At 32.8% G+C, this 24770-nt stretch overlaps 2 protein-coding genes across 2 annotated transcripts in view; one reads left to right on the top strand and one right to left on the bottom strand.

Moving 5' to 3' along the window:
• The window catches only part of LOC127728939 (uncharacterized), a 667964-nt gene that overhangs the window by 507593 nt on the left and 135601 nt on the right, over positions 1-24770 (bottom strand). The gene's annotated exons all lie outside the window — the stretch shown is intronic.
• LOC127729669 (uncharacterized) overlaps positions 16992-24770 on the top strand; it is a 28820-nt gene continuing 21041 nt past the window's right edge. Inside the window, exons 1-3 of the mRNA XM_052237523.1 lie at positions 16992-17072; positions 23310-23562; positions 24184-24665. Coding sequence (XP_052093483.1) covers positions 23316-23562; positions 24184-24665 — 729 coding nt within the window. The 5' untranslated portion in view covers positions 16992-17072; positions 23310-23315. The remainder of the gene's footprint in view (positions 17073-23309; positions 23563-24183; positions 24666-24770) is intronic.

Genomic DNA, 24770 nt, shown 5'->3' with positions numbered 1-24770 from the left:
TTGGTGGATAGTTGTCTCATTGGCAATCATACCACATCTCCTTATTTTTACAATGATATTAAAAATATATAGTGAAAACCTACCGGAGATCATGGAAAAATCAGTGAGACTCCCCTGGTCTTTCAATATCCATAAAATTGAATATTCCTGTAGACTTCGTATATATACAGATGTTATCAAAAGGATATTCCCAGAAAAATGTCATCTTCGATATGTACGGAGGGCTCAAAAATTGAGGGAAAAGGGCACAGGGCGTTGGCTAGATCTGCATGATCTCCAGACGTTACGCACGTTATTGCGTCAATACCGTGTAATCAACCAGTCCACACTAATAAACAGCTTTTCTATAAAATCATAACAGTGAAGTTATAAAAATTTTTATCCATAGACTAGACTAGTAAAAACTATTCCGAAAAAAACTACAAACTGTTTTATCATATTTTACAATAGTCTAAAATAAGGACAACATATTGACAAAACGTCCAAAATATGCGTGTCAGACGTATCAGACTATACGCATTATAACTTTAACAGGGGTGTTTGTGTTCTTCAAAACAGTGTTATATCCGCGAAAATTCGAAAGAATGATATGCTTTACATATATTACTGAATATGCGTTCCTGTAACAACCAACGTTATTTTTTGGCAAAAACAAAAAGTGTCCATTATGGTCAGATTTAGGAAAATCTTAAGTTATCAAAATTTATAGGTTTCAAAATGTAAGATTATATGAAATTTCGTTTGTGTAAATTATGCTCACAAAAGTGCATATATAGACCATATCAAAATCGAATTTTTGCAGCACTCACACCACATATAAAAAGGCAACGGCTTCTGGCAAATGTCTTGCAAGATGTCCAATGTCGGATTTCGCCGCTTTTTACAAATAAACTGTCATTTGCGACGTTATTGTTGAAAATTGAGATTTGTTGAATGCTAAATATTGCTTTTCCGTGATTGTACTTTAACTCAACTGTTTCAGCTACATAATTTCTGATAATTTGCGTAGTCAAAACGACTTCGTTTTCAAAGAAATGAAATGTCTTGCAAGTTTGTCCACTGGACGATTTTCATACGTTTTGAACGTTTAAATTCGGGACGCTATATATAGTGGATCATCTGTATATATTTCCTAAGATAGAATTTTCTTGATAGTCAGATACTATCAAAAAGACCACAAAGTATAAAAAAAAATCCGATGTCTGGGGTTGTTCGTTTAGATGAGGTTCTTTAGTTGTGAAAAAATTGTGTATTACGAGAGGATAAAAAATAATCTTTTTCAAATTTTCAAATTTGGGGAGCGTAAAACTGCGATTTTTTTTTTTATTTCTCTGCAATAAGATTCATATGTATAGAACTTGAAAGTAAAAATAAAATTGGACCTGAAGCGTGGCTATATTCCTCTCCATATCATACAAGGCTTGTAAACATATGAGATGAATAGAATTAACCTTTTTTTCTGACAATCGTTTCATCTCTTAATCTAATTGTTCCGTTATTAAAGAAAGTACATTGAATTTTATAAGCAAGACCCGTTTAACTTGTAATTCCCGACAAACATTTTTTAATTAAATCAAAATATATATCTTCTTCCTTTTCGGATCAAAATGGGGAAACTTTTGCATTTTATTACGTTTTATGTCAATTGGTCTCTGGTAGAGAGTTGTCTCATTGGCACTCATCATACCGTATATATCTTCTTTTTCATATAGACTTCTGCATTACCCAAATACGATATATTTTGTTGTTTGTTGCATACGTTACTTTCAGTGGGAAATATTTCATGCATATTCAGTACAACCAAACATTAAGAAGTATCAATATTGATGTGCAAAACAGAAATTGCAAGCGAAATAAAAAAAATATCCCCAATATAATCATGATAATCATTAATCGCCGTAAAACGTAAAAAAATGACGTTACCATTTGAGACGCAATATCGTGCGTAACGTCTCAATCTTCATAATATTATATATAGTTAGTTAATGTATAGATATTAATGTCATCAAACGGAATTTGGGTAAACTTTTCGCCTTCAATGCCTATGGAGGGCTCAATATGCCAGTTTGATGTTCAAAATATATAGTGAAAACCAACCGGAGACCGCCTAAAAAACAGTGAGACCCCTGAACATCATTTTTTTTTTTTGCGTTTTACCAAGTTATTTACTGATATTCTCCTTAAGATGTTCCAAAACAGAAATTTTGACAAATCTTGGCAAACTTGATTGTATTTATACCAAAAATGTATAAGGACACTAATAACCATGACCAACAGTCTGTGGAAAGTAAGCTATTATATATTGGGTTTCGAATACAAATAAATCATTTTAATTAGAGACGTCCTTTGAAGCAAAATTTTACAAACAAACAAGTAAAAACGATTGATTGATTGTTAGATGCTTAGTGTCCATTGGCAACTATTTCATGCATGTTTAGGACGATGTAAAATCGACATAATGTCTTCATTTTATATTTGATAGTTAATAAATATTAAAGCTTGTTGACAATTTGTGTGAAAATATTATATCAAAATTCTTTATATACAAAATAGACATAACCAATTTCCGAGAAATTCTAAAACAAGTCCTCGAATCTTTATTAAAATTAACAATAAATGTACAACATTATTCGATATTCCGATATTATTTTGTCATAATTTTATTAACACATAACAAAAATATGAAGCCAAAATTGACCAAAAACTTCTCTATTTACAATTTTGGGGAAATTCTGAAATTTAACTTGATAAATAAAAAAAGAAAGGACATTACAAATCAATAACCAAACTATGTCCTTTGATGTAAAATATAGAAAATAATTTCGTAGTCAGTTATTATTATAAGATAAATGACAGATGGTTGGAAGGATAAACACGTGATATCCAGCGACAAATAAACCGCAATGGTGGTGTTGTGATAGCGTGCTCGCCTCGATGACAGGAGGTCGTTGGTTTGAACCCCGACTGAGTCAAACTAAAGACTTGAAAATGGTATTTGCTGCTTCTCTACTAAGCAAGCGGCTTTTAGGAGAAGGAGCAAAGACCTGTCGGCTCGGAGTCAGAATAATGTGTCAGGGTTTGTGCTGACTATTACCTTGTTCACCAACACATGAAAAATCCGATTCAGTGTTTCGGTCTAGTACAATGCAGTGTTTATACACATATCACATTATCATGTTCTCGCCCTAAATATGCATTTAATTTGCCACAGGACGCTAAACAGGCATCCATTCATCCAGCGACAAATATTACTTTTAAATGTGATATGAAAATACACGTTGTGCTCAATAATAAATTAAGACTTATCGCCGGAATTGTACTTACATTACAACTCGACGGGTTCCATATGTGGAGCAGGATCTTCTTACATTTCTATGGGAATAGTATACTTATAGTCCATATATTATGTCACAGCCCTTCCGAAGCACCTGGGAACACTTCCAGTTCGTGTTGCTCAGTTTTAAGTTTTCTGTTGTGTACTTTGTAGACTGTGTGTCATTTTGGTCGTTTTTCGTCGTTTTTTTTTGCCATGACATTGTCAGTTCGTTTTCGACAAATGTGTTTGACTATCCCTTTGGTATCTTCCGCCTCCCTTTTATAATGCTGTGCCATATTTTAGCGAGCTAGGCAAAATGTCAACAACCAAGACACATTATTATGACTTCTCGGTAAAAAATCTTATCTGTTCTTCCTATATTCCACATGCTTGGCGGTGAAGCAGCAAATATTAATTTTAATCTCGATCTCCAGGAATATCATTAAAATATATCGCCTTGCCGCACGTTTCCACAAGATCATTAAGGGCCTCGTGGCAGTGATATAATAGATGCAAATAAATAGTATGTGAAATAATGTATTAAAAATTATCCTTAACAGGTTTATAACTGTACCAAGTCAGGAATATGACAGTTGTTATCCATTCGTTTGATGTGTTTGAACTTTTGATTTTGCCATTTGATTGGGGACTTTCCTTTTTGAATTTTCCTCGGAGTTCAGTATTTTTGTGATTTTACTTTTTATATAATAAACAGTTGGGTGATTCGATTGCTTTCTAGATTCAAGGATTGCATCCGGAGTCAAGGTTCATTTTCTCACTCAGACTTTGCGGCCTCATTTGCTATTTAGAATACTGACATTGTGAAAAGAAAATCTAATCTAAAGTTCTTTTTTTCATATTTTCTTTCTTACAGTAAACAGTAACATTTGTAAGTCGAACTTTATAATTACTAGTGTCACGAACAATAATATAATCACTCCAACATATCCAATTGCCATGGAGGATTACGCACTTTTATGGCGGGAAATGTAAGCGGATGTTGCAGTCTTGTCAACTGTTATTTCAAGTCTTTAAAATGCAAGGCCGTAACTACCATTGAGGCAAGTGAGGCAATTGCCTCACTAAAATTTCGACACTGATTTTTTTTTTGTGTATTTGTTTATGGTAATAAGATACGAAATATAGTCATTCGTTGCGGGGGACATAGAAATACCGGGTGTCCGTCCGTCCGTCCGGTCTTTTTAGCGCTCTCACGTGTACAATTCTTGCCAGATTTTTTATGAAACTTATATCATAGGTTTATATCAGCAATGTCTTGGACAAGTTGGAAAATCAGTGCCGATCAGTTATATTTAAAAGAGTTATGCCCTTGGAAACATTAATTATATAGAAAATTGCATCGTTAGCGCTCTCATTTGTACAAATCTTGCCAGAATTTTTATTAAATTTGAATCATAGGTTTATATCAGCAATGTCTTTGACGAGTTCGAAAATCAGTGCCGATCAAAAAATGTTAAAAGAGTTATGCCCCTTGGAAATATTAATTATATGGAAAATTGCCTTATAAGCGCTCTAATATGTACAATTCTTGCCATATTTTTATGAAATTTATATTATAGCTTTAACTCATCAATGTCTTTGACGAGTTCGAAAATCAATGCCGATTAATTATTTTTAAAATTTTTACAATTTCCCTTGGAAATAGTGATTATATGAAAAATTGCATTGTTTAATTCTTGCCAGAATTTTATGAAACTTATATCATAGGTTTACATCAGCAATGTCCTTGACACTTTCGAAAATAAGTTCTGATCAAATATTCTTAACGAGTTATGCCCCTTGGAAATATTAGTTATAATGTAAATCACATTGCATTTGCTCTGAAGCCTTTATTTCTCTAAGATATTAATAAAAAGTTTTTTTAGAACAAACAAAAAAGTGTTTTATTAGTTATTGCCCTTGGATATTACCTTGGATAGATAAAATATGTGCAACGCGGGGGACATTTGAACTCTGTTCTTTTATTTTTTCTTGTCTCAACCTTAATTTCTATAACTTGACATCGTCCTTTTAATATATTCTTCCCGGATATATATGTCAGCATTTCACCGGGTGATGTATCTCGATTACATTAACTTAGTAACCGGTAATCATCAAGGATCTCTTGTTAAAAACAGGCTCTTGCAGAAAAAGGAAAAGCGATACTGAAGGTGAGAAAGGAATAATTGTAGTAAACTGATTGATATTATTCGTAAATCACAATAGGTGTATAGAGTTCAAGTATTGAATATATTTTTATTGGAACATATCCAAAAACTATAAATAGACTGACAAATCAAGTACTGGGGCACCGCACAGGAGCAGTCCTGTCTGAGTATTCATTTCCCCGTTTTCCCCAACTTTATTAGTTCTCTTTACAGATAAACAAAATATAAATAATATGAAAACTGCATTGATTAGTTTTAATCCACGTTTCTTTTACCTTAAAATTTGAAAGAACATCCCGTAATCCAATTTTGACATTATTGAGGGACGGTAGGACCTTTAAAACGGGATTTCGTGTCTTTTAATTCGGGATTTCGGAATCAGACCCCCTCCTACTCCTTTATTATTCGATTGTCGATCTAAAATATCTTACCACTGACTATTTCCAGAAAAATCTGAAATCACGGACCTACATGTAAACGGCGAAAACTCCAGTCCAATTTCCCCGTATCCATAAAAAAAACTAAAAATCAATATTCCTAGAATAACATAAAACAATATAGTTATATCCAATTTCCCGTATCCATAACATTATCAAACTCCGGACAGCTTGTCTCAACGATGTCAAGCTCTCTGGAAATGCCCAGAATGCAGGATTTTACACCATTTATCCCAGACCCCCTGTCGAAATTTTGCAATGCCTAGCTACGGCCTTGAAATGACATGTATCACAATTATAGATAGAAGTGGCAGATATGATTAAGTCTATATTGTCGGTATTATGGAACTTGGTCACTCTACTAAATATATACATGAATGTACAAGTTACATTTTATTGCTGGTTACAATTGAATTACAGTTATATGTATTTATTTTGCTTATTTACAAAGTTCTGTTTTGCTTTTATCATACAGAATCTTTTAATCTTTGCAATCATATCTAAATTTAAGGTAATTATTCTACTCATATTTGGGCACTGTGATGAGCAATAAACACTATAGTGAAAGGGAAGACCTTACTGTATTTCATCTGATTATTATTTTTTTTCCACCAAACTTTAACGACATTTTCCAAAAAAAGTACGCAACATGTTGAAATGATATTAGGTATCAAGTATCGGTTGACCAAAAGCTTTTTTATGGTTAGGGCACCAAGCCGTAACATTTCCTTTATAGCGATTATCTCCCCTAACATATAAAACCTTGTTATCGGTTTTCCTCAGAAACCGTAAGAGATATCGACAAAATGTTTTTATTAAATTGTCCCTTGGGACATAGTGCAAGTTTGTAACATTGAGCCGAAGTTATCCGTTGACTTTTTATAGGAGTTATCCCCCTTAAATATTTGACGTAAGCGGTGTGTCTCAAAATCTCATGAACCGTAAGTCGTAAAGACCTTGGACCTTTTTATATGAGGTCCATGATTCATGACCTTGAAATTGAGGTCAAGGTCAAAGGTCAAGGTATTGACCTAGATTTTGACCTTAGCTTGTTATCGAAATTACCCAATAACCGTAAAAAATAGTTGATAAAAGTTAATGAAGAATATGTGTGTCTTATAAAGATCTACATTTATTATATTGGGTCCACAATTATTGGACCAACCATTATGGACCTAGGGCACCAAAACTGTTTTAGGGGTCCGAAATAAAGATTTTTTGCTTATATCCCAAACGAGGTTAGAGGTTAGAGATAGAAAGAAACTTTGAATTGCAAAAATGTTCAGCATGATATGATCTACAAAATTAGGTCAAGGTCCCTAGCAACGACATAAAAAAACTTAGCAACCATATATTTTTGAACATAGAAGGCTATGAATAATATAAATATGACATGTTTAATACTGGAAATGACATTTTTGTCCCTAGCAACGACATATAAGTCCTAAGCAACCACTTATTTTTTGAACTTTAAAGGCTATGAATAGTAGATATGACATTTTTAATATTGGAAGTAATATTTTTGTACTTAGCAATGACATAGATATTTTGTCCTTAGCAACCACTTGTTATGAACATAAAAGTCCTTAGCAACCATATATTTTTGAAATAAGAAAGCTATCAATAGTATAGATATTTATTATTATTCTTTTTCCGCCAAACTTTAACGACATTTTGACCCTGTTTAATGGTTTCTGTGTTTTAAAGCATTCTGATTCTGTATTAGTGTAAATTAAACAAAAAGGAAAAAGGAAAGACCTTTTCAATTGTTCATGAACAATTGACTTTTAATATTATCCTGCATTGACCCTCTTGCTTTTCAAATTCACAACCAATTGCATGTGTGAAGACCAAGAATATATCTATAAAACGACGCTGAAGATACCAAGGGGGCATTCAAACTGCAATTCTGTATGGTTGATTCTTTCTAAGATTGGGTTTATATCCGAAAATCCAATGCAACCTAAAATATTTTTTAGTATTGGCCCCGAAATTACAAAGTTTGTGTTGAAACAACATAACAACTGTTAACCCTAAACTCAGACAAGAACTATACCCCATATTCTATTGATGACTGCCCTGAGTCGGGAGCTTGTAATTCAATGGTAGTCGTTCGTTCCTGTCAACTATTAGACGTGTTACGAAAAGGTATATACTCGACGCTGAGGTTGACAAATTAGATATTAAATGTGGGGACTGTGTCAAAACATTGATTATCGATTAAAACAGGTAAAATTCAATTTGAGCGATGTTAACCAGTTATTCTACACACTTCTTGTTTCATCAAAAATTTAGAATAATCATTTTCTGATATCATTGCTTATGATCATAGCATGGGAAAGGTGTACGTGTTTGCGGTGGAGGGGGACAATGGTTTTTCTAGTATACACTTATATTTGAACAAAATCAGATAATAAGCCAGTTTGATGTTTTACTTTGTTAATTACAATATCAATCTGCCACTCCACTACAGAACCTTGTCCTTAAAAATGCATGAAATATTTGTCACTGGACGAAAAACAAACAACATTCAATCAATCTCTGCAAAACCCGCACAAAGCTCTACAGTCTGGTTGATTTTTTTTTCGGATGTCTTCATAGGCTTCCACTGTCTTTGAAAGTTTTTAAGCGCCTAATAGCGTGTTCCACATATACCTGAGACCCAAACGACAATTGCAAGTTTATTATTTACATTATATTCTTTCTGCTCTTGTTCAACACGTAGCTTTAAGTTTATGGCGCCAATAGAGGATAACGAAAGGAGAACGACATGCGGTATTTTTATTTTACCTAAAATAACAAAATCCCGTGGAAATCTAATGTCATACCTGGCAGTAAATTTAACTGTTGATCATCATCCTGTTATTCTAGGAAACTACTGCGTGTGAACCAGATATGATTCCTGTTGTCCTCATAAACCTAGGTATGCAATGCCGGTATCCGGAGTAAAAATGCACCCGAGGCTCCGTGTCTGGTCCGAAAATGGCACGAAAATTGCTGACAATTACCGCTAACGCTTCGGGCATTTTATGCCACCCTTCCACGTAGTTTTCGAGGATGTGCAACCGGCGAAAAGCGACTCACATTTTACATAGCACCCTTACAAGAGAATTTACAATTTAAGTTTAAACTTTTTTGTTTTTTGTTTTTGTAAAGACTTGGAGTTACAGAAATAAACAAAGAAAATACATGCATTAGAGTGTATATGACAGCGAGTACTTTTCGGACTGTTTGAAAGGCAGATCAAATGGGTAAGACAATTTCAGACCTCAGAAATTACAATGCGGAATGTTTTAAAACTTTGAAGGAATATGTTTAAGATGTCTTTTTCCAAAGAGTTATTTCGTTGGGTCGAACCAGTCACTTTTTACATGAAAATAATATGATATAAGGGAAAATTAATCTTTTCCTGAGTAGGTATTAACAGATTATTATATATAAAATCATTTTCAACGTCTAATAAGGACTAGTGAGGCCCTAGATGTTAGGACTTTATTACTCAAAACGGGTACCCTCTTCTCCTGCTCGCCTGGACGTCACCCGCCCGCAAGCTGAATTTCATAATATTGTATGATAAGTCTGTAGAACCCGTCCAAAAGTTCTGACAACGGGTAAACACACCTTTAATTAAATGTCCGTCACTATTGAGTTCAAAAAAATTAAAAATAGCAAGTTGCTTTAATTTCTAAGGGTTGGCGAGGGATTTTTTTCTCTCATTACTCCTTTTTTCTCGGCTTTCCATCTGGATTTTATATCCTTTCAGCTATACCCTCGCCTCCTGTCAGTGTTCCAAAATATGAAAAGGAAGAAATATTATGGGGTATATCATTTTTATTCTTCAAGGAATATTTATTATTGAATATTTGTTCAATAAGGAATATTTATAATGAAATTATCTATGATAAAGTTTTAAAAAGGGCGTTTGTTAAAAGAAATAAATATACGCGGACATCATTACTATGCAGTTTAAACACAAGATATTACGAAAGCCTATTAGGGTCACAAAAAAAAATAATTATCGCGTAATTACGAGATAAATATATCGTAATTACGAGAAAACTATCGCGTAATTACGAGATAATCTTTTTTTATCTTGTAATTACGAGATAATCATTTTTTATCTCGTAATTACGAGATAATTATCGCGTAATTACGAGAAAACTATCACGTAATTACGAGATAATTATCGCGTTATTACGAGAAAACTATCGCGTAATTACGAGATCATCATTTTTTTATCTCGTAATTACGAGATAATCATCGCGTAATTACGATAAAACTATCACGTAATTACGAGATAATCATTTTTTTTTTTATCTCGTAATTACGAGATAATCAGTTTTATACGCCCTTTTACGGGACGTTTTGTGTTATACCGTTGTCCGTCTGTCCGTCTGTCCGTCTGTCGTCAACATGTCGGACATTAACTCAAAAACGCTTTAACTAATTTGCATAAAACTTTAGTGAATTGTTTATGTCTATTGACGTGAGCTCCCTTTCGTTTTTTATAAATTTTAGATTTTACGTTTCCGAGTTATGGGGATTTATTCATAAAAAAGGGGGATTTTCCAGTTTTCGAACAAAAAATAAAAAATGCTTTCAGCAGTTCTTATAAAACTTTGGTGAATTGTATATATCTATTGATATAAGCTCTGTTTAGAATTTTATAAATTTTTCATTTATCATTTCTGAGTTATTTGGTTTTATTCATTAAAAAAAGGGAGATTTTCCAGTTTTCGGACAATAACCCAAAAATGCTGTCAGCAATTCTCATGAAACTTTGGTGAATAGTTTATATCTATTGATGTAAGCTCCCTTTACATTTTCATAAATTTCTAATATGACATTGAGAATTAATTGAACTTTATTTGTTTATAGTCTGACAACAGATTTATTGCGCGACAGCACAGTGTATTGTACAACAGCAAGAAATCTGTAATTGATTCATATAACCAATTTCGAGTTCTTTGACTACATTTATTCAGAAACCTTTAATATGTCAAATATTTAATTACAATCCAAATTCAGACCTGTATCAAGCTTGAATATTGTGTCCATTTTTGCCCCAACTGTTCAGGATTGGACCTCTGCGGGAATATCCAGCTGCGCTCAGCGAAGCAGTTTATTTTATCTCGTAATTACGCGATAGTTTTCTCGTAATTACGCGATAATTATCTCGTGATTACGAGATAAAAAAACTTCTTATCTCGTAATTACGCGATGATTATCTCATAATTACGGGATAAAAAAAAAATGATGTTCTCGTAATTACGAGTTAGTTTTCTCGTAATAACGCGATAATTATCTCGTAATTACGAGATAAAAAAACTTCTTATCTCGTAAGTACGCGATGATTATCTCGTAATTACGAGATAGTTTTCTCGTAATTAAGCGATAATTATCTCGTAATTGCGAGTTAAAAATGATTATCTCATAATTACGAGTTAAAAACTGATTATCTCGTAATTACGAATTAAAAAATGATTATCTCGTAATTACGCGATAGTTTTCTCGTAATAACGCGATAATTATCTCGTAATTACGTGATAGTTTTCTCGTAATTACGCGATAATTATCTCGTAATTACGAGATAAAAAATGATTATCTCGTAATTACAAGATAAAAAAAGAAAATTTTTTTTTGTTGTGACCCTAATAGGCTTTCGTAAGATATAATTGGTACACAGGTAATTTAAATCTTTAAATCACTTTTGTGTTTTGATACGATACCCGCATTTAAAGTCTAGTTTGTCAACCTCAGCGTCGAGTATATACCATTTTGTAACACGACTATTTGATCACAAACGAGGCCATTAGTTTTCTTGTTTGAACTGATTTACATTTTGTCAAGTCATGGCTTTTTATAATTTACTATTATGTATGGGTTTGCTCCATGTTGAAGGCCGTACAGTGACCTACAGTTGCTTACATCTGCATCATTTTGGTCGCTGGTGGATAAATGTCTAATTTGCAATCACACATGTACCACTCCTTTTTTTAATTTTAATTTAATCCCTATATTATTAGTTACACAATGTCCTAGTGACCTACTACGATATATCAGGGGTCAGTAAAATCCATATGGGGTGAGAGCTAACCTGTGATTCAATTGCAGCCTTTCGTTGCTGTCAATCATTTGATCCAAAACTAGGCCGTTAGTTTTCTTGTACTGAACATTTTTTATTAAAAACTAACGGTAGAAAATGGTCAAAGTCCGATAACTACACTACAAAATTGTCAAAAAGTTGGTGCGACTTGGTTATGATCTTGTATAATTGTAGTTGTGGTGTTCGGTAATGTTTATAAAATCATTTTTTTGACTTAGATGGACATGTAATTATAAAATATTTGTGAGTGTGTTTCAGGTGAAGTTCTTTCAAACTAGTTTTTACATTTGAAAATTATAAACTAAATAATTCAAATTGTTTTATTCTAATTCTGGCCAATATTTCCATTGTTTTTGAAAGCTTGAAATATATGAGAGTCTGTATTGATGGTGGTGGTGGTGGTGGTGGTGGTGGTGTGGAGGGGGTCGGGGGGGGGGGGGGGTCCTTCATTTCTTTATTCTTTAACTTTTTAGACCATAATTCTATATTTCTTTGGGGTTTTTTTGCCTATTTTTCTCTAATTTTTCTTAGCCATTTATTCTGCACTTTTTGCATTATTCTCTATTTTGTAAAAAAGTGCACCTGTTTTTAAATATGTATAAATTAATAACCGATAAGTACTTTGTTTTGAATTGCAAGCATTGTTTTAAAGGTTTACTTAATCTTCTGAAATATTTTAAATACCTTACTGACACACCATTGTTTTAAAATATATTTTTACAATGTAAATTTGTTGTCTGTGAGTAATGTTTAATTGCCTTATGTATGAACACTACCTTTTATAGGACTATAATTTATATTGTCCAAGCTTAAATTTGAGTGTCATTCCCATTGAATATTAAACTTTATCTGAATTTCCGTTTGCATTAATTGCTATTGGTCGTCTATTAACAGGTATGGCCAATTATCCTTGAAATAAATTTCACACCAGGGCTATTTTCGAAAAGTCCTTCAATTGTTTCTTTTACAGTATCATTTATTTGGGTTTTACCAAGTTATTTACTTGTATTATCCTAAAGATGTCCCAAAACAGAAATTTTGACAAATATTGGCAAACTTGAGAGTATTTATACCAACACTGTATAAGGACATCATTAACCGAAACCAAAAGACTGTGGGAAGTAAGCTATACATTGGGTTTTGAAATAAATCATTTTGATTAAGGGCATCCGATACAGTTTCACGTTATATTTTCATTTTTATAATTTTGAAATATGTTGTAGCCAGGGACGAGTTATAAAAGAAATCACCAAATAAAACATAGGTCACCGTGTTTGTTTTTGAGAAAATTGAGGCTGAAAATTGGGAATTTTTGCACTTAAGCAAAAAAACAAATTAGCAAAGTTATAAAAATTTTCGAGTAGATATTCCTCGTCATAAATTGATAAGATTGAATTCAATCTGAAGCTGCGTTAGGGGAAAATAAGGCAAAAATAAATCCCGTCAAGAATGACTAATTAATTATTCAAGCCATGCTTAAGATTACGGATAAGATGCTCAAAGTGGGATATTTTTATTACCTTAAAATGTGGAAAGCGAGAAGTTCTTGTAAAGTCATTTTTCTCATTTTTCCGCATTAATTGTCTTTTGTCATGCTTTCTCCAAATAGCAAATGAAAAATATATGTCACCGTGTTGGATTCGAAGATAAATCGCGATTAATACTAAAAAATTGCGTCCCCCCTTGATAACCCCAGCGTTAACGCGAAAATGCATGACGTCGCTGGCTGACAATTTCTACGCCTCCCGCCAATTATCCCTGCAAGGTTATCGGCGACATTTTCCAAGTGTTTATATATTGCTTGTGAATAGCTACCTTAGGATAATAATATTGTTTTGGAAATAAAAAAATGTGTATCATAAATACCTCTCACTTTTATTTTGTTCGTGTTCCAAGTGAGAAACATCTCAGGTATAGTTATTGCGGACTGTTGATTTTTTTACGGCTTAAATTAAAAGACTCGCGGCAATTTAGAGCGAGACATGTCGGAATTGTACACACTCATGTATCGTTGAAGACCATTTGTTGACCTCTAGATGTTTTTGTTTTTGTTTGGTGGGCTGCTATTTCATTGAAATACCCCCAAAACATCCTTTTATTCACATTTTAATCGCTTTTAATAATTTCACATTGATTCATAATTTCAAACTGTTATTCGGGTGACTGATAACAGTTATAAAGAAAACTTTACAATAACTTTGAAAAATTTCATAATTTTTTATCTGGCAAAAATGAGTGCATTTATATATGGAAAACGGGACATGTTACCTATACATGCATCACTCATAACTTTGGTTTTGGTTTTTGTGTCTTTTTTATTCATCTCCCAAATATCCAACATATACCGTCCGAAATTACAATTTTAAAGCAAGTCACTTAAAGTATTTATAATCTGGTTAATAAATGTTCAGAAATACTATATATTGTTGTAGAAACCTCAAAATATAGCTGTGATGATTTTTTAACAGATTTACAGACCTCTAAAAAAAAAAAGACTATCAGTGTGTAATAAATTTATGGAAAACTGGCCCTACCTCTTTTGGTTTTGTACTATTATACTGCATACATTCTCCTCGTAATAACCAGTATTTTATGATTTTTTTTGGTAAAAGTTTCGATTAAAATCGGAATTATTTCATTATAGCGTAATTTTGTTAGCAAATTTCTATATATTATTTTAAAAGTTGTATCATCGCTAATAATTGCAGCATACCATTATTATTGCGTCCTCTCATATTTGACATAAATAAATCGAATAAAATGTTCCGTGAGGAAATTTACTTCTTTTGAATTGTTGATGTGGAATAACAGATTTTTGCGCTATCTGAACTTTCGATATGAAATTTGACACAACTTGATATTGCTTGTTACTAAAATGCGCCGTAAAATTATTTTTTGTGTGTTGTCAGAAAATCGGATCCAAATCAATATTCTATCAGGGATGAATGATAATAAAAATGATAATTGGCATGCATCATGTTAACACCAAAAGAGTCAGTCGTCTTGAGATTGCTCACTATACGATATGTTGTTGACTTCATTGTTCAAGACCTCACAGAAGCTTCAAGGCGAGGAACAGTAGAAACAGTTATATCATGTTAGAATCAAAAGCACTAATCTTAAAGGCATAGAAGTTGACGTGTGCAAGAAACATAAGTTGGAGCATCGCTTATACTAAATACCGTTCAAGCGGATTTTTTTATTACGGATAATTACACGCATGACGTCCCGCCAAAAGTGTTTCGACGCAAAATTTTACAAAAAAAAACCGGTAAAATCGATTGATTGAGTGTAGGTTTCCTTAATGTCCAGTGGCAAATATTTCATGTTCAGGAGGACGATGTAAAAACGATCAACTGTCTTCATTTTAAATTTTATAAATAATAGATATTACAATTATTGATCATTTGTGTGAGAATATTATATTATAATTCTTCATACAAAGGGTCATAAGCAATTTCCTTAACACTTGTTTCACTAGCCGGGGAATTTTAAAACAAGCCTTCAAATCTTTATTAAAATTCAAAATATGTGTACAACATTATTCGATATTCCGATATTATTTTGTCATAATTTTGTAACAAAAAATAAAAATATGAAGCCAAAATTTACCCAAAACTTCTTTCTTTACAATTTGTAAAGAAATTTTGAAATTAACTTGATAAGAAAAAGAAGGACATTACAAATCAATAACCAAACTATGTTCTTTATGTGAAATATAGTTAATAAACTCGTAGAATCGATTGTTTACTATTTTCAAATGCAATATGTGGTATGCATTCCATTTTGATGGATATTTTTACAAGTGTTGAAAAATATCTTTAATTCATTACATTACTCAAATAATATTCAACCTCGTGATTAAATATGAGTACATGTACTAGTAACAGAAATACAGTAGAATGATGATAATGATACAATATACAAATCTTGTTTTACTATTATACTGTTCATTGCGATGCTGTATGAAATCTGCTGGCATGATCGGCAGCTGATATTAGAATGTAAGAAGTATGATTTTAGTTTTAGCTGAACGAGTACTTTGAAGGAATATTTTTACTGATAAAAAAGTTGTTTGAAGGCAAATTCTTTTATTCACGCAGCAGGTATTCAGTCTGTTATTATCATGAGATAAATGACACACATGCATCCATCCATCCATCCAGCGGCAAATATTATATTATTAAATGTGATATGAATACACACGTTTTGCTCAATAATAGACCTACCGAATTAAAAATTAAGACTTATCGCCGGAATTGTACTTAGTATAGTATAGTATAGTTTTATTTAGGCAAATTCAAGCACATATACAAAAATTCACAAGACAGGACAATAATATATACTTTTAAATTAGTATCATAATATATTTTAAAAACAGTGCTTACAAAAAAGCCTGGGATATCCAATAAATGCTTACATAGTAAAGCTTATTTCCAATGGGGCCTATGGCATGGTATTGGTTGCAAAAATTTGATATTTTTCATTTAAATGCAATATTTTTCATTTAATTGGTATATTTTTTCATTTATATGCAATATTTTTTTATTTATATGCAATATTTTTTCATTTGTATGGTATATTTTTTCATTTAAATGGTATATTTTTTCATTTATATGCAATATTTTTTATTTTAATGGTATAATTTTTCATTTATATGGTATATTTTTTCATTTAAATGCAATATTTTTTATTCAAATGGTATAATTTTTCTTTCAAATGGTATAATTTTTTATTCAAATGGTATAATTTGTCATTCAAATGCAATATTTTTTATTCAATTTGTATAACTTGTCATTGTGCTGCAATATTTTTCATTCAATTGGTATAATTGTCGTTTTTTTATTTATATGCAATAATTTTTATTTATATGCAATAATTTTTATTTATATGCAATAATTGCATTATGGGAAATTGTTTGACGTCACAAGGTCAAATTTGCAACAACGTTTGTGATTGGTCGACATAGTCGAAAATGGCAGCCCCTGCTTGACTCACATGTTGAAGTTGTACGTTTGATTAGCTGTTGATAGATATATGAGAAGGTAACGCTTTGTGTAACTGTTTGCATTCCCCCTTTCTTTCTCAACACGAATGCATGACCAAGAATTAAAAAAACGCGTCGCCCCACTAACTAAATCTTGCGTTCATGCGAGTCCGGCATTGCAGGCTGTTACTGTTAGTGTTAGGATTATGTACCCTTGTGTTGATTCAATACTAAACATATGGAAAGTTTATAGAAAATCCATAGTCCAAATAATTATGACGTCTGGCAAGGCTATTTTGATTTTTTTCATGGACGCCTTCCTGCGACCAAAATAGCCTTGCCAGACGTCATAATATTATTTAGACTAGAACATCCACAGCCTTTTCTATTTATCCTTGTTCCCTCAAATAAGGCAATTTAATGACTGATAGATATAGGATTATTGCGAGCATTGAAATTTTCTCAAAACAAGTTTATTACTGTAGTTATAATAATGGTTAAAACAAATAAGAATTTAGCTCAAATTAAGTACACCTTTTAGGGTGCACTTGACTGGCTCAGCACCAGATGTTTGGGAATTTACAGGTTGCTTATATTTTTTTGTAAACAATTAATAAACACAAGCACATTTTAGAAAAGCAAGTGAGTAATCTATGTTTGAAATTTTATAACAAAAATCTCTGTATTGAAGGCTGTGGATTTTCTATAGAAATCTTGGTTTATTTGCCACAAAGTACTCGCTTTGTTTATAAAAAATCCGTAAACCAGAACTGGAAATTGACAGCAGGTTCATCAGATGGAAACACTTGTTGGAAAGAGTTGCGGTACATCTAATAACCAATGTAAAAAAGTGCCGAAATATGCACCACAATGGCCGTTTATGGAAAAATTGGAATGTGTTCTAGTTCCCATCTCTGAATCCCCGAAGTAGATTTTTTTCCACGTCCCACTGTGGTTAATAATTACTATATGTCTTTGCATATTTCAAAACATATTTTTCTTCAGGAATTCTTAGCTCTCTAGAACTTTTATTTGTCAGCATATTTTGTTCATATTTATACACATAATGAGAGCTTTATATATATTCATAGCCTCTCATAGGACAATTTCGAATTTCAGCCAGATTCACTTTTATTTCAAGGAGAAATTGCCCTTTATATGATTGAAAATTTGTCGTTTCCAACTTGTTAGCACTGACTAGGATTATACCCCGCTTTAAAAAAAGGGGGGGGGGGGGTATACTGTTTTAACTCTGTCTGTCCATCCATCTTTCCATCAGTCCGTCCCATGAATATTTTTGCATTTTTACTCAGGAACTACAATACAATGATTTCTGAAATTTGGTTTCAGGGTTTATGTAATTCAGCTATACCGTGTGATGTGTTTTCAGATTCATCACTCAACAACTTCCTGTTTACCGAACACTTGTATGATTTTACACATGATAGCCAAGTTGAAAATTTTCATCACATTTTTTCAGGAACTACAATACAATGATTTCTGAAATTTGGTTTCAGGGTTTATATAACATGTATAAGCATGATAAGTCAGCTATACCGTGTGATGTGTTTTCAGATTCATCACTCAACAACTTCCTGTTTACCTAACACTTGTATGATTTTAAACATGATAGCCAAGTTGAAAGTTTTCTTCACATTTTTTCAGGAACTTCAATACAAGGATTTCTGAAATTTGGTTTCAGGGTTTATATAAGTCAGCTATACTGTGTGATGTGTTTTCAGATTCATCACTCAACAACTTCCTGTTTACCGAACACTTGCATATTTTTACACTATTAATATTATCCACTTGCGGCGGGGGTATCATCAGTGAGCAGTAGCTTGTAGTTTCACTTGTTTTATTTTTTGAATGGATTAAATTTATATTTACATTAGGAAAATGGGGAAGGGGAGGGGGAATTAGTCCTTTAATATACAAGTAAATATTCCAAATTGTATGTTGAATGTGTCACCATCTTGTTGGTGTTTTGTTCTCCATCCATTGATTTTCTCTCTTTATGGCACCTCGGTATGGATACTTTTGCTTAAAATGCATAAGCCCAAGAACAGGATTTATGGCTCTTTGTTTGACAGAAAAGTGTCATTTTTATACGCCTGTCTAATACCATGAATACCGGACATTTTATTGTATACCGTTGTCTGTAACTTTGGTGAATTGTTTATATCTATTGACATACTGTATATGTGACTTTTTCGATTTTTTTTAAATTTCACAGTTTATGTTTCTGTGTCATGAATTTTTATGCCTAAAAAAGGTGGAATTTTCCAGTTTCCGGACAATCACTCATAAACACTTTCACAAAATTTTGGTGAATTGTTTATACATGTTATATCTGTTGGCTTAAGATGCTTAAGGTACCTTCCAATTTTTATAAATTTCAGATTATACGTTTTCCAGTAATGAACTTTTATACTTAAAAAAGGGTGGAACAATAATAACCCTAAAACACTTTCACCAACTTTCATGAAACTTTGGTGAATTGTTTATATCTATTGATGTAAGATCCCTATTGACAACTGTCAAACAATTTAAATGAGAAATCTAACCGCTTAATTAATGTAAAAAAAAATCATTTAAAGCATAAAGACAAGCTAAAGGGGCAATGGGCTTATCATGTACTTATATCACAGCTCTTAATTCACTTATATAAGGATTCTACAATTTTTATTTGTTGATTGATTCATGAAATTTAAAAGCATGCAGCTTAATATCCATTAATTCATAGACAGGCTTGAGTGTCAGCCAGATTTGTCATATATATAGAATAAGAGTTATGGTCTTTTATATGACTGAAAATATCAATTTCTTACTTGCAAGTGCTCTAGATTTTGTATATTTAAAACACAAATATCCCTTGGCTCTATAACAAGTTTTAGTGATCTCCATTGATAAAAATGAACACGTATGGCTCACACTCCATTCTGTTCAGTCAAATTGTCTCCAAGTTGATTCCATTTTAACCCTTTTTTGTGACACAATGAATGGGAAATTAAGTATCTATGACAGCATGTTACATTTCAATGAATTAAATTCATTATGACTATTTAATCAAGTCCGGTTGCACAAACAAACACTTTTTGAATAGATCTTCAGGTAGGAGTTTGACTCTATTTCTGGTCTGAAGTCTTTTGTCAATTTGAAAAGTAGTCGATCAGGTTATCAATAGATTATATATCCAAGCATATTTATAGATTATCCAAACCTTTTTTGTGTGTCAAATATGCTTTGTGGGACTGAGTCAACCCACCATTCTCTGCAATATGTCAAATACTAAAAGTGTATCCATATTGGTCCTTCAATGTACAAAATGTATCTACTGATAGAAGGTTCAACACACTGCACTCCACAGGAATGTTGCAAAGACTGTTCTTATTATTTAGTCTCCCAAACTAATTGTTTTTGTCGAGCCTGCGACTTTTGTCGCAGAAAGCTCGACATAGGGATAGTGATCCGGCGGCGGCGGCGTTAGCTAACTTCTTAAAAGCTTTATATTTTAGAAGCTAAAAGACCTGGATGCTTCATACTTTGTATATAGATGCCTTATGTTACGAAGTTTCCGTCTGTCATATGTCCAATGTCCTTGACCTCATTTTCATGGTTCAGTGACTACTTGAAAAAAAAGTCAACATTTTTTGTAATGTTAATTTCTTTCTTATTATGAGTAATAGGATAACTATATTTAGTAAGTGCGTACCTTGCAAGGTCCTCATGCCCGTCAGACAATTTTCATTTGACCTCGACCTCATTTCATGGATCAGTGAACCAGGTTAAGTTTTCATGGTCAAGTCCATATATCAGATACTATAAGCAGTAGGTCTACTATATTTGGTATATGGAATGATTGTAAGGTGTACATGTCCAACTGGTAGGTGTCATCTGACCTTGACCTCATTTTCATGGTTCAGTGGTCAAAGTTAAGTTTTTGAGTTTTGGTCTTTTTTTCTAATACTATATGCAATAGGTCAACTATAAATGGTGTATGGAATGATTGTAAGGTGTACATGTCTAGCTGGCAGGTGTCATCTGACCTTGACCTCATTTTCATGGTTCAGTGGTCAAAGTTAAGTTTTTGAGTTTTGGTCTTTTTTTCTAATACTATATGCAATAGTTCAACTATATTTGGTGTATGGAAATATTTTATGATCTATATGTCAGTCACACAGGTTTTATTTATCCTTGACCTCATTTTCAAGGTTCATTGTTCAGTGTTAAGTTTTTGTGTTTTGGTCTGTTTTTCTTATACTGTATGCAATAGGTCTACTATATTTGGTGTATGGAATGATTGTAAGGTGTACATGTCTGGCTGGCAGGTGTCATCTGACCTTGACCTCATTTTCATGGATCAGTGGTCAAAGTTAAGTTTTTGAGTTTTGGTCTTTTTTTCTAATACTATATGCAATAGTTCAACTATATTTGGTGTATGGAAATATTTTATGATCTATATGTCAGTCAGGCAGGTTTTATTTGACCTTGACCTCATTTTCAAGGTTCATTGCTCAGTGTTAAGTTTTTGTGTTTTGGTCTGTTTTTCTTAAACTATAAACAATAGGTCAACTATATTTGTTGTATGGAAGAATTGTTAGCTGTAAATGCCTGCCTAGCATGGTTCATCAGACCTTGACCTCATTTTCATGGTTCATTGGTCAATGTAGTTTACTTGGTTAATGTTAAGTTTATGTGACAGTTGTAATAAAGCTTTATATTTAGGACTATCAACATAATATAAATGATTATAGTAAAGAAGGCGAGACATTTCAGTGTGTGCACTCTTGTTGCTCTGTTCATATTACTTTTATTATTATTTTTCTTTTTCTTCCGATACGTTTTGAAAAATAAACTTGTTCTCCAAAACTGCTTGTCAGATATACTTAGGGTTCATAAAATGTTAGACTAATTAATATGATTAGGGGAGCCATCAACCTTTCGTTTGTGCATGCAGTATCGGGTTTATTAAGGGGTATTTTGGGGAGGCATAAGGAAGGGACAGTTTTACTACAGAACCCTATGGGTTTTTATTTTTTTTTAATTTTAAATGACTATAATGTTGAAGGCCGTACATTGACCTATAATTAGTATTATTATACTGGTTATTTACTTTTATAAATTGTTATTTGGATTGAGAGTTGTCTCTTTGGCATTCACACAACATGACTTCCTATATCTATAACTTGAAAACAGCAAGTGAAAGACACATAGTCTTCAAAAATGATCACAGGATAATAAAACTAAAGGTGAGTCCCTGGGTCACTCCACCCCCTTCAATTTGAGAATGTGCTATTATCTTGTAAATGGTTCAGATCCCCACCCCTAAACCATATATACTTTAGTTTGGGACAGTTAAACAAATGAAATTAAAGGGAAGTTGGGGGTGTGTGTCATTCCCACCCCCTCTAGTTTGCAAACTTGTAAACGGTCAAGATCCCCACCCCTATATCATATATATTCTTGTATGGGACAAACACATCAAATGAAAAATAGGGAGAGTCCATCGGGGTCACCCCTACCCCATCATGTTTGAACATATTTTAAATGGTTGAGATCCCCACCCCTAAACGGTAAACCATTTATTCTTGTATGTGACAATAAAACAAATAAAACGAAATATTACATGTAGGGGATGTCTATGGGGAGCACCCCCATCCCCTTATGTTTGATAAATTGTAAATGGTCAAGATCCCCACCCCTTAACCATATTCTTGCATGGGATAACAACGCAATTCAAATGAAATATAGGTGCAGTCCGTAAGGGTCACCCCCACCCCCTCATGTTTGATAAATTGTAAACGATCAAGATCTTTGTCCCTAGACCATATATATGTTCTTATATCGGACAATAAAACAAATCAAATGAATTTGTGACCATAGGAATTGCAAATTAAGGGAGCTTTGTTTGGGAGACTTCGTAACAGCATCTTGTTACAATTACTTCTTGTTATAAATGCCATTATGGGTTTCTTGGGCACTCAGATACATTGTAACACAGGCCCATGGTTGCTAATTTTTATAAAAATGGACTATTCTTACTTCCCTGTATATCTGGCTGGGAACCCAAGTGCCTGTGAAATATAAATAGAGAGGAGAGGATAGGGATATACATGTATTAGAAAAAATATTCAAAATCAATGCCAATGGAAACCAGAATTATATGCACAAGTGAGTTAAAATAGTCCAGTTGTGTTCCCAAATTTCAAATATTTGGTGGCAATTGTCATGATATTTTAGGTGAACGATTCAGACTCTGATCAATAATTGGTTTCCATATTTCTGTTTTTAGGTTTATATGATGTCAGGTCATATAAAGGTTTCACATAGTGAACTTTGTTATGATGCTGAGGTCTTATTGCCACTTAAAGAAGATGTTTTGGAGAGGGAGACACTCAAATCACAGTTTCCTTCAGCAGTGGGTTTGAGATACCATGTAGGAGGGGTGTTGAAAGCCGTTGCAGCTGATACAAGAGGGTTTTCTTCTCCAGATGGAGGTTGGGGAACAAGAAGATATATTGTTGTAACAACAGCAGAACGTGCTGGTAAGTACATTCATGGTTGGTAGAAAAATCAATTATTTTTTTGTACAACAAAACTACAGCATGTACAGGTGCTGAGCTCTTTGTATTGATGAAACTCAACAAAAAACCTAATAGCTTGGCAAAGATCAGTTGCCCACTTTTGTTGCAGATTGATGAAAAAAAAGTTCAATGAATTATGTCTCGAACAGGCTCTTTTTAAACCTATATCTTTTGAGCAAATTCTCTGAATTGTTTTTGCAATACTATCGAATGATTTAAAAGTATTAGTTGATTGTTCTTTAGGAACTTTGAAAATAAGATATCTGAGTACTATACTATGACTGTGAGTGATTTTGAGCTTTCTACCCAATACTGTTTTGGAGAATAAGGGGTGAAACAGATGATAAATAGGTGAAAGGATTTTTGATACCTAATTAACTTCAGTACTTTTAGACGAGTACATGACCGCCAAAAAATGTGTTGAAAAATTATGGTATGATACCGTGTCTTTAAGTTGTGATACATGTACCTGAAGTAATATCTTTCCAAATAATTGTTTAGTTTAAAATTTTGTCATGATAATCGCCAACTGCTTTAATTTTATCTTTTTAATTTTACTATGATAATATTTACTTAATATAGGACAAGCAAGAGATATCATTGGCAACAGGCCAAGTACAAGTGGATTGGCTCAGCAGATTGCTTCTGTGTTTAAGTCGTCAAAAGCCACTTCACACCCAAGGACACATTTCTCACCAATACAGGGAGCTGCCTCCAGAAAAGACATCAGACAACAAATGAAGAAGAAGAAGAAGTTATTTGAAAAGTCATATAAAGTTGTTTTTATTGGAAATATAAAATTGCCAGGCATTCTGTGTGCAGATATTATCCTAGAAGAAGGATTAATTAACATAAGTTCGGAGGATACAGAGGACACTATTAAAAACAAACTACTTGACATATTTGACAGTACTGACAAAGATCCCACCAAGATCAATTTTTTATCGTGCTCCCATAAAAAATTATCCAAACCAAATGAACCATCAACATTCAAATTTGATGGAATAGGGCTGAAGGCTCTGATTGGTCAAGGGAAGCTATATGTTCTCGTCGAGGGCCCTGAGGTGTGTACATTGTATTTTATCATTCATTGTACAATATTTTCCAAAAAAATGGAATTAGAAAAATTCTGGTAGATTCAACACAAGAAATGAATATTGATATACAAA

Source organism: Mytilus californianus, unplaced genomic scaffold (assembly GCF_021869535.1).
Source record: "Mytilus californianus isolate M0D057914Y unplaced genomic scaffold, xbMytCali1.0.p SCAF_2, whole genome shotgun sequence".
NCBI lineage: Eukaryota > Metazoa > Mollusca > Bivalvia > Mytilida > Mytilidae > Mytilus > Mytilus californianus.
Note: the sequence above shows the minus strand (reverse complement) of the source record. Positions and strands in the feature narration are given on the sequence as shown.